This window comes from Pyxicephalus adspersus, chromosome 2 (genome assembly GCF_032062135.1).
Source record: "Pyxicephalus adspersus chromosome 2, UCB_Pads_2.0, whole genome shotgun sequence".
Taxonomy (NCBI): domain Eukaryota; kingdom Metazoa; phylum Chordata; class Amphibia; order Anura; family Pyxicephalidae; genus Pyxicephalus; species Pyxicephalus adspersus.
The window spans coordinates 84,435,769-84,451,775 of record NC_092859.1 but is presented as its reverse complement, the minus strand read 5'-3'; the positions used below and the strand labels follow the sequence as shown (position 1 = coordinate 84,451,775).

The window sequence follows — 16,007 nt, the reverse complement described above, 5'->3', positions numbered from 1 at the left end:
AGTTAACCTACTAGTATTTTTGGGGATCTGGGAAGAAACAATACTGCAAACATACAAACTCCATGTCATCATAGTATGGTTCAGCAATTAACTGCAAATAAAGATGAAACTTTGTGACATTCCCAATTCAACAAAACAAAGTACTGTGTTTAATTGAGGTAGCATTTGCAAAAACAAACAAATATAAAAAAAATTATAAAATAGCTTTTACAAAATATTGTATATTTTTTCGTGTGTATTGGTTTTTCTTCTTTGCACTGTGGTGAAGCTGTTTTTTTTTTGGTAACTTCAATTTTCTTTTCTTCTGTCTTCAGCATGTTCTTGCCACCCAGTTGGTTCAGCAAAGCCTTCTTCTAGCACTTTTACAGCCTGTGATCCTCAGAATGGAGATTGTCCTTGCAAATCTGGTGTAGCAGGACCTAGCTGTGACCGATGTATGGTGGGGTACTGGGGTTTTGGTGACTATGGCTGCAGGCCATGTGATTGTGCTGGAAATTGTGATCCCTTCACTGGAGACTGTATCAACAAGTAAGTTCCGGAGGCATTTCACTTCAGGTTGATTATGACTGCTTTTAAAAGTTTGTACACATTATATTCATTTTGCTGTCCATGCGTATAACCTATGTTTCTAAGGTAGCCCAATTCCTGTTCTAATTCCTGTGTGAACCTAATTGGGAGTTAAGATATGCTCACAGGACCTACAAGAAGCTCCATAGAAGTTCCATAAAACAGAACATGAGAGCTTGTAGGAGTGAATGAGACCTTGTAGGAAAAAAAATGACTTATCAGATTTGCAAGGTTTCCTTGATAGCATTAGTATTTAATGTATTTGTTTTGGTGCCTGGAGTTGCCCTTTACTATCAGACTGTGATCCTTTAAAATGTACAATTGCATAAGGAGCAAATAATACATTTGGAAATCTAGCATTTTATACTGGTATATACATTAACATCTACTGGTATATACATTATCCTCCCAGATGCTTTCTTATATTTAGTATGGCTGTAACATCAGCCTTTCATTTTAAAATTCAGTATCATACACATTACAAATACTTTCAACGCAGTACAAAAAAACCTCCCTGGGATGATTGTATTACTATTAGTGTAGTAGCTGTGTAAAGCTTATCAACCACACTCTTCTAAACACATCAATCAAATTAAAATAACCTCTAAGGGAAGTCATCTCTTGATACCATTTAAAGCACACTTATTTAATTTAGAAGTATTTTCCCTGCAACATTAAGGCAGCAGTAAACACATGCTGCTTCATTCCCCTCTGCTTCTCTAAGACAATGGCAAGCACTCTTTCTCTGCAGAGATCCTATACACGTGTGCCAGTTTAAGTGTCACATTTTAACATGTGTCATGTAATATATTGTTATTGTAGAACAAAATTGGTATACTGGACACTTAATTGAATGTATATTCCTGTATATGTAAAAACGACTCTTACAATGTTTCTAAACTTAAAGGTACCTCTATACAAGTTTAATTTCTTAGGGGTTAAATGTGCACAAGAGACTAGAAGGGTCAGTTATGCAGATATAACGCCTATTCTTTAACCATAATGGACTTGGCTTTGGACACAATGTGCTCTGTCTGTGGTCTGACCTCAAGCCAACATCATCTGCTGATGTCATGGGTTTAAATGGTCTAGGCAAGCCACTCATTATTTAACTCCCCTCACCCAACATACCGGAAAGCATTCACTGACTTGGACTTTTTCAAATCTTGTTCTGTTAAAATAAAGGAATTATTAATTGTAAATGAATATAGTACTAGTTTTTAAAACACAGGCACAAATTTTGGTGAAAGAATAAATCATGGTTACTTTTCATTTGTAATGGCTGTGTTTTAATAATCTATCTTCACAGCATGGAAATAGACTGGTACCGTGAAATTCCTGAATACCTCTCTGTGTTTAATGAGAGTGGACAGGCCTGGGAATGGGAAGATGAACAGGGATTTTCAGCCCTTCGTCACTCAGGTGAGAAAGTCTGCTGCTGTACTTTGGCTTCAGTCCATTTTCATTTTATAAATTAAACACAGATTTGTTTATCTAATTTATACAAATAACATAGCATTTATGTAATACGCTAAAAACATATGAGGTATATGTTATTAGACCAAGCAATGCGGTTCTCTGTTCTATTAAAATGAGCTTTGAAATCTTTGAACATTTTGTGTAGTTATGATGTCTTTCCCACCTTCTACTCTTGTTTGTTTAGGAGTAGTTTGTTTTCACTGTATGACGTGCCACCCTGTTAGAACCAGCATGACAAATATGCCTTCCAATTTTTAGAAAAGATTTATGCATTTCAAAACAGGAATACAGGGCATAAAATGCCTTAGTACTTAGCGGGAGTGTACAAGTAGAAACAATCAGAGACTTTTCACTTTACTTTTTTTTATTCAGGTCTGCGGAATGGGGGGGCAGTTACTGGCATCAATGCTTTTGTCATGGCACCAGGCATTGTCCTTCACTGCTGCAAAATAAAGTCTGAAAATTGGTCTGAGAATTTATTCCTGTTACCTAAAAGCAGTCAGGGTACCATTAGCTAGCTAGTTGAGGTCCGTGTGACCCTCCAAGGATTCGCTCCTTCCTGACCCACTGCCGAATGCTGTTACATGCAGCATAATGTTCATTATAGTGTCTTGAGACTCCTTCATGTCTGTCACGTGTGTTTAATGTAATTCTGTTCTCATCTGTGAAGAGAATAGGGTATCAGCTGCAAACCTACCAACTCTGGTCTTCTCTAGCAAAAGCCAATCAAGCTGCAAAGTGCTGGGCTGTGAGCACAGGTCCCACTACATGATGTTAGGACCACATACATTACTCAAGGAGCCTATTTTTAAAAGTTTTTTTAGAAACATTTACACATGAGTAGCCCCTGGAGGTCATCTTTAGAGCTCTAGCAGTGCTCCTCATTCTTCTGCGAAATTTAAGGATAGTGAAAAAGCACTTAAAAACCTAAAAATCAGAATGAATAAAGGGATGTGGTTAGTGGTGGAACCATTCTTTCTTTGGGGGTTTTCTTGCTGTTACCCACCTGATGTTTGTTTTCATTTGCACAAAAAAACGTGAAACTGATTCTCAATCAAGCTACATAATCGGACAGCCTGATATTCTAGAAATGTAATTGACTTGGTCTTTTATTGTGCTGACTGAGTGTTCCCTTAATCTTTTTGAGCAGTGTATATTATAATGTAATATATTGGTTTTCTTTTTTAATTAGTAGTCATCATATAACATATTCTAAGACATTTCTAGGATTGTGTAGGACTGGGGCTTAGCAACATGCTCCTACTACACTTAGAAAAAGTATTTGGGCAAAACAGAGGATACTAAAAGCTGCTGCTGGTTTTGGCAGACACTGTTAGGTCCTTTCCACAGCTTTTACTATTCTCAAAGTGGCAGAGTGTCTTTACAGGCATTGAACACTAACTAGCAATTTTCAACTAGGAAGTAAAAACGCCTTGTTTCATATTTGTTCATGAAAGGTTTTCCTAAAAAACTAGACTAAGGGACTTAAGGTCAAAAAAGATTATATTCCACTTAGTGCTGGGGGTGAGGGGTAAATAGAATCAACAGCATCCACACAATGCAGCACATTCATTTCTTAAGTAGGCATGAAGTATAACAGTCAACAAGAATTGTGGTTTTCATAATCTGCATTTTAATTTTCTATTAGGATCCATTTATGTCAATGAAAATGCATTTAGTGTGGTTTGTTTTTGTTGGATTACACAAACATTCCTTTTTCTAATTATTGGATAAACTGAAAACTGCTCCCATTTTGCTGCTCCCTCTTCTTGGAATGTCAACAAAGGGAGTGCTGCTGATCTGCATGTTATGAGACACCTGCGCTAAAGTTTCAGTGACAATTAACCCTTTTCATTCCAACATTTTGCCATTGCATGACAAAAGGTCAAGAAAGAAGTAAACAAGGGCATGCTGTAACTAAGATGTCAGAGTTTGTTTGGAAGCTTTCCTCATGTGCATTTATTATTTATCAATGAGTGAGACACTATTAATATATATCAAATTCTATGTAGTCTCAGGGCATCTTCAGTCACTCATCTGCAAACTGAGACATGAGACAGTATTAATGGGGTGATCCACAGATAAAAGAATGACAGATGTGTTGGTATGATGTGATGCCCTAAATGTAAATGAACTTGAACATATGGCGAGAGTGAGCAGATACCCCACCAGTTTCATTTACCACTTTAAAATCAACTTAGTAACCTTTTTACAGGTCTTCGTCACATTTTTTAGTACAAATTGGACTTTCTTTTGGTACCCTTTGATTGTTGTTTTTCATGTGTCTCCCAGTTACCACTGGTAAACCTGTTTAAGCCTAAAAACAGTTGTGGTCACAAGTTTACAAGTTTAAATTGACAATTGTTAGGAAAAAATGAGAGTTCACAGACAAAATCATTTACTATCACATAATTGTGTGTGCCATTTTTTAAACATAATTATAATTAAAATCATCCAAATGGGTCTAATCAAATTTTTACATACCCTTGAATTTTTAGGTAAATATTATTCACACAGGTTGACACACATAGATTTTAGTTATGGGTTATTCTTGAAAGAGTTTCCATACCTGTAACTTAAAGTTAGGGTTTTCATTATCACCAAGCCATGGTCAGGTAGATTTCAGCTACAGCTGCTAGGAAAATTTGTCAAGATGCAAAAAAAGCCTACAAACCAATTCAGCTGAAATACAGGCTTCACTATTGTTGTTTCAATGTGCACAATTAGAAGGTTCCTAAACAAAAATCAGCAGCACAGTCGACTTGCAAGGAAAAAAAATCCTTTATTGTATCAATGGCACAAAACAGCTCATATACATAATGACAGACTGCATCTAAACATGCCTCCGAACTTCCAGAACAAGCAAAAGAACTGCACATGGGATGCACTTGGATCGTTCACCATGAGAATGATCAAAAACACAAGACCAAGTTGACCCCTCAGTGGCTGCAGCAGTAAATAAAATAAGGGTGGTACAGTGGCCATCACATTCTCTTGATATTAATATCATTGAATCATTGTTTGGGGAGCTTAAGTGTACAGTTAATTTAAGATAATCTTGCATTGATCTTTCATGTACTAAAATTTGTTCTCTGATTTCACTGCACAGTGAGCTTCTCATAGTTAAAAACTACAGAAGTCAGAAAACGCTCACTTCATTGATTGGTAGACATCCAGTATCATCTAGCTCTTTCCTCCCAGCCTTACTATCCTGGCTCGCCACTTTCATTAGTTATTTCTTTTTTTCTAATCATGGAGGCTCAGAATTAAAAATGAAATGCTGTTTGCTTAGGAATGCCCATTTGGAATTAACATTTTAAATTTAACATAAGAGATAAAGTGGGTCTCACTTCTCACCTCCTTCATAAAATGTTAGGTGACTGGTTGTAAATCTATCTTCAGCATTATATGGGTCACTGACCAAAAAAAAATGCATACGTCAGAAAATCCCTACTCGTTCTGTGTCAGTGACCCAAATGCAAGAGTGTCAACATCACAGCCACGCAATTACATCATTGAAAAATACTTTCACTGCCTGGGACTTACCCACTTCTGTACAATGTGACCCATGTTTTCAAACCTTAAAAATTGTCTTTACAAGAAACATAAATAGATGCAAATGTGATGAGTGTAAACTTTATCTTGTTTGTAAATGTAAATAAGGGAATTAAAAATAATATTCAGTTATTAAAACAAGTATTCTGTTATTTTACTTTTGTTTCAGGAAAATGTGAATGCAAGGAGCAAGCATTAGGAAACCCAAAAGTGTTCTGTGGAATGAAATACTCCTATGGTGAGTCAGGGAGGAAATATTTCTATGTATCTCAAACATTCTAATATCCATCATGTTGATAAATAAAGGACAGAATACTTGTTTTTTGGTCCAATTGTGCTTGCACGCTGCAGTTCATCTTATTTCATCATATTGCTATCTTATGGTGGTGGGAGGATCAATCAGATGTGATCATGGGACACCCAAAGTAGGAAGTACAATAGGTTCTAAACATCATTAAATTACAATAAAATAATTTGCATTTTATCATAAAACCCAAAAGGAGCCATGGCTTGTGATTGTATGACCTTGGTGGATAGCAGTTCAAGGACTTCAATCTGTTAACAGAAACCTGAAAGGCATAAGAGGTCTTAAGCTGCGTACACACTTCCAATTTTTGTCGTTGGAAAGGATCTTTCACGATCCTTTCCAACGACAAGGGAGTGCAAGATGCATGAACGGTGCTGTACATACAGCACCGTTCATGCTCTATGGAGAGGGGAGGGGGAGAGCGACGGAGCGGCACCCTGCTGCACGCTCTCCCCTTCCCTTTCATTAGGATTGGCTGTCGTCCATCGTCCGTGGATCCGGAAGGTCGGTCGTCCGGACGATGGACGACACCGACTGTACACACGGCAGATTTTCGCCCGATAATTGGCCGATGCCGATTATCGGGCGATAAAAATCTGACGTGTGTACGTAGCTTTAGTCTCAGTAACAACTAGTGAATATTGTTCCTGGATAAATAATACAAGGTTCTTGTCTGGATTATTGGCAAAAGCCAGAGACTGTTAAAGATGGTTATGATAGGATGGATTGTATTTAATACATCAGTTTGTATTGGAAAACCCACCTAGCCAGTTACCGGTACATATACTACTAAAACTTTTACTATTCATAGATTGTGCAAGATTTGGTGCTCTAAAAACACTTGACTTAAATAAAAATAAAATATAACTCCCTTATTTTAATAAAATCACATTAGCTACATAATGCTACATGTCACATGTCACAAAGGCATTTCATTTTTAATTGCCTATGGCTCATTCTTGGACCACACCACATCATCCATTTCTTCATTTTATATATATTGCTTCCTGTAGCTGGGCACCTAATCATATAAACTTAAGACTTCTTGTGCCTTTTAATTTCCCTTTTAACATATTGCATTCTTACAGTTGTTCACCACCTGCTTCCTATAAACTACAAGTCGCACCTCCTCATGCTGGGATGTCAGGAAATATGGTTTGGCATGTATTGTTCTTTCTCCTTTGGCTGTCACATTTTTACACCTTACTGACCCTCCTAGCAGCTGAATCCAGAGATGAGCGGAAATGAACTGTAATGGAGAAAAAGGTCTACTGTGGAAGTTTAGATATCGCATTGTGTGGTTTTCCTATATGTTAAACATGTCAAATATAAAAAGGAAAGTCAGTGTTGCTTTTTTCATTCCACCTACAATGTGTGACCAATGGCAGAAATCCAACAGTTTTGGTGCTGTTGGATCTGTTGTTCTTGATCCATCGCTGTTGACCACAATATTGTGCATTATATAGAAAGGGTGGGCCAGACTTTTGCATTTCTCATTCAATGTTCAAACTGTCATTTTAAAGTGATATAGAATTTAAAGTTCCACTGGTGCTGCAGGAGTCATGCACATTTATGTGCTGAGCTGACACCATTCAGTGTCTGGATTGTACTGCTGTAGTATTTTATTACCCACATGGTTTACAGGTGTGCATTTAAAAGTGAAGAACAGATTCCTCTGCTTAACAATACCAATAAGTGTGGAGTTAGATAACAAAACACACAAAAAAGTATGCTGCAGAGCTCATAGTTTGTTAAACATGGGGCTCTATTTGTAAAACGGGGAATTAGACATCCCCTCAAACATTTCCTTGTGGGAATTTTCCAGGTACATTTGTTGACAATGGCAATAATTGATTCTCACCACGGAATGTTTGAAGGAATGTCAGATTGCCGGTTTTATAAATAAAAATTCCATTTAAGAGGCACGTATAAAGTATTTTACAATAATGGTGTAATGGTAAAATAATGATAATAGGTAATTGCAGTGAGATTTTAGGCCATAGAAATCATTGCTTTTTGCACAGCCAATGCACTTTCTTCTTGACCAGAGATTATCAGTCCCGGAATTTAGCATACTTACCATATTCCAATCAATTGCATAGCTCCTTGTGTTGCATTTCAGTTGGCTAATAAAATATGAATTTATGCTTTGCATTCGTGCAATGTGTGTGTAAAACTCTCTTTACATTTGTTAAAGCTGTCCCCACCTGTTTCCTTTCTGGGAGTGGATCAAGAGATAAGTTATACTCAACAAAGACAGGGCGCCCTGCAAAGAAAAGTTCAAGGGGTCTTGTGTCGGTGAAAAATTATGATTATGTGTTGCTCTAGCTTCCTGCACGTTATAGTAGTGATATTTAATCTTCCTTACCGATAAGAAGTGGAAGCAAAAAAAAACAAATGAATAAATCTTACTGTAGCACACAGGTCCTTCACCCTTTCATCACTCTGTGTATGGAGGAGGAATATGAGCTTCATTACAGACACTATTCATCACCTGACAACACCCTGCAGCTTTTATTAGGAGAAAGCAAACTGACCTTGCTGTATTTATAAGAAAAACTGTTGTATCTACAGACATGGGCCCTCCTTTTAGTCACAAATTTGCAGAGTTGCTGATGGCCTCTCCTAGCTACAAATATACAGGTCCTGTGCTAATTTTTACCAAGGCACCTACCATTTTGGACAAGCCCATTCATGTTAGAGGTTCTCTCCTTCACATTAGGAGCCCCTCTTCACATTAGAGGCCTCTCTTTGTATCAAACTCCCCCTTTTACATAAGAGTCCTCCTTCAAATCTGGACACCCTTTTCACAATAGACCCCCCCCCCTCACACACACACACACCTTTTGCATCAGAAGCCTCCCTTTACATCAAAGTTCTACAAGTTACATTACAAACCTCCTATCCTTTAGCATGGTACCCTAGAAGTTCACCTATGAATATACCTTTGCTGGCTGCTTACTTTTGTAATCAGAACTGGTAAAGGATATTTTCTACTGCTGTTTTCCTTTGCCAGGCTCTGACAGATGGCATTATCTAATGCAGAGCCTGGAAAAGGAAGCCAATGGTAGAAGTTTTCTTCTGCCTGATCTGTGTACAACAGTGAGTGGCCAGACAGTGCTCAAAAGAAGGGCCCCTACAGACCCACTGGAGTAAGAGGTCCCAAGTCCTAATTGAAATCTCATCAGTCTTTGTTCCTATGCCACTAATGAATGATCTGTGCTGATATGACTAGTTTAGTCATGTGGTTATAATCTATCTAATCCTACTTAGCACAGCTAGAGAAAAATAGAAGCCATATTTAGTAAATTAATAAACACAGCATTCATGACGCCCAAGCCAATTCATAGCAACCAGTTAGATTTTAGTTTACTGATTAGGTAAGAGTTTATTCAGATTTATTTACAGTTTTTCTCATTATAATTGCTCTTTGTCCTGCTTCAATAAAATAGCATATACCTTCCTATTAAACTATTTATATGGTGTAGCACCTAATAATCAGGGCATCTGCACTTTATTTATCATAAAGTACCTAGATTTGGAACATGTTTACACTGTTATACATGAGCCTCTAGTTGTACTGTAATGCTTGCACTAGTGGGTATTTTTATTTGATCAGTGTCTCAATTTTTTTTTGGTGTTTTTGTTAGGATGATTAATTGTTAGCAAAAACAGTTTTGTATTCTGTTATTTTTATGTTGTTCCACATATTTTTTTTTTGTTCTGGGATAGTTTTGAAAACAAAGATTTTGTCAGCCCATGATAGAGGGTCTCACGCAGAAGTGAACGTGAAGATTAAAAAGGTTTTGAAAATGACAAAGTTGAAGATTGTAAAAGGAAAGAGGACTCTGTATCCAGAATCTTGGACAAATCGTGGCTGCACGTGTCCCATTCTAAATCCAGGTACAGTATCTCTGACTTTATAAAGGTAAACCTGGGATTGGTTTGGGAAAATGTGGACAGTAATGTACTTTACAGCAGGACACAAAGTTACATTTTTTTCACTTTGTAGCAGAATTAAATTTAAATTATTTATTGGGGTTGATTTTCTTAAGTTGATGAAAGTTCATTTAGCACAGTGGATATGTTAACACCACAAATACCCAATTGTGCAAGGAATTTAAACACAGGAATTCTTTTTCACATGATTGGATGATTGAATACTACACAGATGTTCTAAGTTACTGATTTGGTAAAGGTGCGTACACACTTCCAATTTTTATCGTTCCAATCGAACGACAAACGATCGATTGGGTAAAAAATCGTTCGTAAAAAAGTAACCAACGACGCCGACGAACGAGGAAACTCGTTGGAAACGAACGACCGGACCGGCGGATCGGATTTGACGACGATCGTTGAACATCGTTCGTGTGTACGGTCGTTCGTTGATCGTCCATGAGCTGAGCATGCGTAATGAACGAACGTTCGTTCACTTTCCTGTCGTGCACATAGTTCCTCTATCGCTCAAACGATCGTATATATTGTGTGTACAATATCTACGAACGATCGTGTCGTTATCTCTATGTGCAGGATCGGTGCTATACGATCGTTCGTAGATATCGTGCAGGATCGTTCGTCGTTCGTTTTCCAACGATAATAATTGGAAGTGTGTACGTAGCTTAAGTCTACCTGACCAAACAGATGTCAGATCTGCTCTTAGAATGTTGTCCTGTCATGTGACTTATGGACACCATCTTGATATCCTTAACCTAAAATCAAATAGGCAGACTAATTGCTTTGGTCTTATTTTCTCCCATCCCTTGTTCAAAGAAGCAGTAAATTTTGTCACTATAGGTTTTTAAACAATTATATGTATGTGTGCTTTTAATCTTTAGAGCAAGCAATTGCAGATCAACTTACATAATTAAATCATAGCAAGTTATTGAATACTGATTACACATGGTATTGCATATCACTGCTTTGTGCACTTTTTATGTCATATTTTTTTAAATAAGATATTTGTGATATTGTTTATCATCCTGAAAACCAGCACAGTCATTGCCAGAGTACATGGATATCATCAAGCAGTTGCCAACATTTCCGATTACACTTTTCTACTAAGCAAATTTCTGGGTACACATTCTTTATGAGCTGACGTAACTACACCTGGGTTTAATACTGTCTTGAAGGACTATAAAACAATATACATGTAATTATACCTTTGCTTGTGTTTCATTGTTTTATTACAGTTTAAACTGGAACAACTGCCTTGCCTCAAAAAACACCTTTTAATCCAGTTATGTTGGCATTAAAACATTTTCTATAATTGTACATATTTATAGTATAGGTACCTGCATATGATGCTATTTTCAGTGGAATTAGGCAGAGGAGCACTCTAAATAAATCGGTTTTATTACTTTGCTCACTCCTTTTCTGAAAACTGTTGAGAAAAAGGAAAGTACATGGACAACCCCAATTTGTTTTTGCTACATTATTCACAGACTAGGGCAGGCTAGTGACCAAGCTGTATTGCTACAAAGGAGAAAAGTAAGGCTGCCAGCCTAACCTTGCCAACTGGCAACCTTGCCTACTGTAAATAGTGTCTGGAGCTCAAGGGTGACTAATATTTCATATTTTAGGTTAGTTCACAAATATATGTATTTAACAGCTTCTTTGAGGTGAGATTTCACAATATGAGGCTTGTTACCATGGACCATAAAGTGAGAATATACTGGTCAAACATAAACTATTGTTCTGTTTTTAAGTTTATCATTAACAGGATGATAAATATATGAATTGTTTTATACTAATACGAGGTGATCTCCATAGGTCTGGAATACCTGGTTGCAGGGTATGAAGATGTACGCACTGGTCGTCTCATTGTCAATATGAAAAGTTTTGTCCAACCATGGAAACCTGCCCTGGGCAAGAAAGTAATGGAGATTCTAAAAAAAGATTGCATATGACAAAGGGAGAAAACAGAGCACTTAAACAGGAAAATAAAGGAGACATTTGGAGGTCAAAGTTTAAATATTACAAAGGACAGGGGAGGGTGTAAAAGCACATGAAAAAATGGCGAGACAATTGCGATGATATAATATCTGGACACTTTACAAGACATGGACATTTGCTGCCAGACAGAACTTCTTAAGAATGAATCAGCTCCTCCTTGTCAAAGTGTTCCAACAGCGTTGTGATGTTATAAAATAACGATGTGTGTCATATGGCAACTTGTGCAAAGTGAAGTCTCTACTGACTTTTTTTTTTAATACTGAAGGTACAAAAGAAAAAAATACTGAATTTTGACATTCAGGAAGTGCTCCAACCAGCCTCCTTGAAATGTAGGCCACCTGGTTCTTCATAGGAGCGACAGAAAAAAACAACAGTAGTTGGGGTAGTATTGGGGAGAGATCTGTGCACAAGAACTTCTTTAAAATGTAAATAGTATGTTCTACAAAGCACTTTACTAATTGTTAATACCTATTGCGAATATTTCTTTTTGCTTTTTTATTTTTTAAACAGGACAATGGGGTTTAGTAAGCTATAGAGCTGAACCCACACTATAGACACCTTAAATGACTGTATTTTTCATGTTTTTATATTATTTGTTGTCTTCAAAAAGATTTATTTATGTTGCAAAGCCATTTCATGATACAAGACATACAATTAAAAATGTGGACCCTAATGTCACATGCGTTTTTATTAGCTGTTTTATAGATTGTGAAAATGTAAATATGGTAAAATGTATTTTCTATAGGAAATTTTGTATATCCGCTTTGCATTAACTCAACTTTATTGTGAACATAAATCCAATTTAAAGTTAATAGAACAATAGAACAACTTTTGTCTACAGTTTCATGACATGGAAACTTCTGAGTTGCCATTAATACCCCAGGGAAAATATTTAGCTTCTACCAGCATTCTTTACTGACTTACAGCCCCTCATTTTAAAGAGGATAAGTGTTGCTGATGATGTTTCTTAAGCAAAGGGCTTCAGATGATTGTCAGATGTTAACAAGTGATCTATCCTCTGAAGGATCTTTCTTCAGGAATGTATCATAATACACTTTAAGATCATAGGTGGATGTTTATTATCCTACATATACCCTGGTTTGTCTTCCATCTCATGGCATGAAAGAAGAGGTACTACTTAGCTGTCAAGAAATTTGAACTTGCCAACTGTATAGAGCTTTGCTAAGCCTATTCATGGCTAACCAGGGATACCATAGATATTCTGACATATTTCACAGTTAAAATTATTACATTTCACGATCAGCTAATGTCTGAGCACATTATCAGTTTCAACCACATCATCTCAGATAAAGCCTTGAGGTACCATATACATTAGATGCCTTTCTGTTTGCTAGTAGGGTTGTTAAGTTTCACCCGAAGGCTTAGTCATAATTCTCCATGACTAAGCTTTTGGGTGAAATGCGTCAGTGAAACAGATCCCAGGTGGGGCTTTCATTTTGTTGTCATGAATAATAAAGCTTTTATTTTCAATGGGCATCATGCGAGTGCTGCTGTAGCCTTACTATTAGACTGTATATTTACCTGGGGTGTGGCCAAGCCTATTTTCAGCTCAAGGGAGTGTCCCAACATAGGGCTTCTGAGTGGTGGACAAACCTTTTTTGCAGGGTACTGAATGACCTAAAAGTGGGTCACTTTCAGCAGGAACATTTTCAAAAAGTTGGTGTAGCCTTTATCTTTGTGTGTTTTCCATATACAAGCAAGCTTGTATGAATAAAGCACTTTAGGTTCAGCATGGATACCATTTTTATGTATATGGCCACCTTTACATCGTTTAAATAGGTTGGAGCAAATAATACATCACAAAAGAGAAGAAAAATTGGCCCAGGATATTGCTTTCCTCTCTCACTGACCCATTCTGATTTGGTCACTTTCTCTTTTAAGTAAATATTGTAACCAGAGGATGGTAGAGGCGATAATCACCCTCTTATATTTTTATCAGGTAAGGTTCTACACACCCTAAAATTTAAGGATTTTAAGAATCTGATTTTCCCAATAGACATAAAAAATGTTTTGAGACAAATCCTTTCAACAAATTTCTTAAACCCAAAGGAGGTAGATGGTAATACAAAAAAGGTTCCTGGAGGTTCAGAAATTCTGAAGTGATGACATCAGTTTAAATCTATATAATGAATAACACGACATAAGATGTAACAATATAATTTAAAACAGATTTCCATAGTAGAAATCTTACCATACTTCATTACTCCGTGAGATGTTTCTCTGTAAAGCTATCAGTTAAGTTAAATGTTACAGATGAAGCTTCTTACCCCTCACATGGTAGGTATTAATTCTTCATCAATGATATCAGGTAACTATATTTTATCATTCAATTAATAAATATTTTCTACTGTATGTGCTAATGAAAGGTAACAATAATAAACATTTCATTTTAGTTGAAAAACTGTGGCATGTAAAGCTGGAATTATATTTCACAGGCTGCAAAATGCAGACAGATGTAATAGAGCAACTAATCCATCAATAATATTAACTGTTGTATGCATTAGTGAGGGATTTTGTGCTGCATGATTACTGATTGGGTTCAATTTATCAATGCTACATTAGTAACTAACAGGGATTTAATCATAAAGAACATCAAAGGGAGATTTCACTAAATTACAGTAATAAAAGACCCAGAATTACTCCCACGGTAATACAGCTCAGATGTTTAATGGAATATGTTACATTTTATGAGATATATGTGATGTGAATTAAAATTATCACTTTTTTATTACTTTTCTTTTTACTGTGATGAAAAATGTTTAAATATAACAATGCAGTGGGGATTTGTTTAGTTTGTGCAGTCTTCCCAAAGCTGATAATTCTCTGTAACGGGTTTACACATTTTGATGACATTCTTTAGCTCACAGGACTTAGAAACAAACTTTCCCAACACACCCAGACACTCCGGTACACTGCTCAGCACTAAAAAACAAATTAATTTTCATTATCCATACATATTGGGCCTCAAGGATAAAAAGGCATATAGTGATTTATTACACATAAAACTCATCATGGAGCCAGTACATTTATGTGGACATGAAATGACTGCAAGGAAGCTATAGTATCAACATTGCATTGAAAGATGTGGCAGAGAGTACAAGGGAGTGAAGGATGAGTACCTCCTCTTACCTAAAAAGTATCATTTATATTTTAGGTGCCAGCCCCTTATAATGTTATACACAAAAAAAGATAGAAAGAAGGGTTTTTTTTACAGCTATACAGCTTATTCCTACTCAAATGCATAGTCCCATGTTGCGAATACCATGTATAAAGGTGCTTGTAAAAAGGTATAAATCTCAACGGATTTTGCCGTATGGGCTTCCTCAGGGGTCTATGAGAATCATATATGGATCTAGCATAAGAACACAGAATAGTAACAGAAATTTAAGTTAGATAAACAATCATATGCATTTTAGGTAAATATTAAGGTAATGCAAGAGGAAAAGATATAGTTATAACTCATCTATATTTGAAATTGAAATGTAAATAGACCTATAGTAATGATCCATGTACATCTGTAGGCCCAGTGATAATTAGTATTCTTTACTAATTGATGTATTTCTTTGCCTTTTTTAACAAAACTCTATCCTGTGATCTACTGATCTTCTGATGGTATATACAGATCAGAAAGTCTGTACACATTCTAAACACAAACACCTTTAAATAATATAGTTGATTTGTTTTTTTATCTGTCTGCATTGAGTCAATATACAAGTCAAATTGCTGTCATATGAGTCATAGTGAAAGTGTTCCAGCATTCATATCAGTTACTGAAAGCAAAACATCCCCAGATATATGATTCAACTTGCTCAATATCTGTTCACAGAACATTCAGTAGCAGAGTTTTTTACTGATGGTAATATCCTATAGTGTCCCCAATAAAGATAAAATTACCATGCAAAACCTGTGCAGTAGGTGTCTTATGTTAAGTACACGGTACACATATGGCTCCTTCACCTGAAAAAGAAACTGCAAGCTGCCGTTTTGTGATACTTGATCTGAGCTTCTGTTTTGCATACAGTTGTGGGACATAAAGATTTATGACAATTCCGTCTAAATTACATATAAGTCAGAAATTATTGTTACATACTTTCAACCTGGATCTCAGTACATAGCTGCAGACTTG

The 16,007-nt window shown here is 36.4% G+C and overlaps 1 protein-coding gene across 1 annotated transcript in view; it reads left to right on the top strand.

Annotated features, from left to right (window-relative positions):
* The window catches only part of NTN4 (netrin 4), a 73,378-nt gene extending 58,766 nt beyond the window's left edge, over positions 1-14,612 (top strand). Inside the window, exons 6-10 of the mRNA XM_072401279.1 lie at positions 315-528; positions 1,877-1,989; positions 5,771-5,839; positions 9,641-9,811; positions 11,678-14,612. Coding sequence (XP_072257380.1) covers positions 315-528; positions 1,877-1,989; positions 5,771-5,839; positions 9,641-9,811; positions 11,678-11,814 — 704 coding nt within the window. The 3' untranslated portion in view covers positions 11,815-14,612. The remainder of the gene's footprint in view (positions 1-314; positions 529-1,876; positions 1,990-5,770; positions 5,840-9,640; positions 9,812-11,677) is intronic.
* The last annotated feature ends 1,395 nt before the right edge of the window (positions 14,613-16,007 follow it).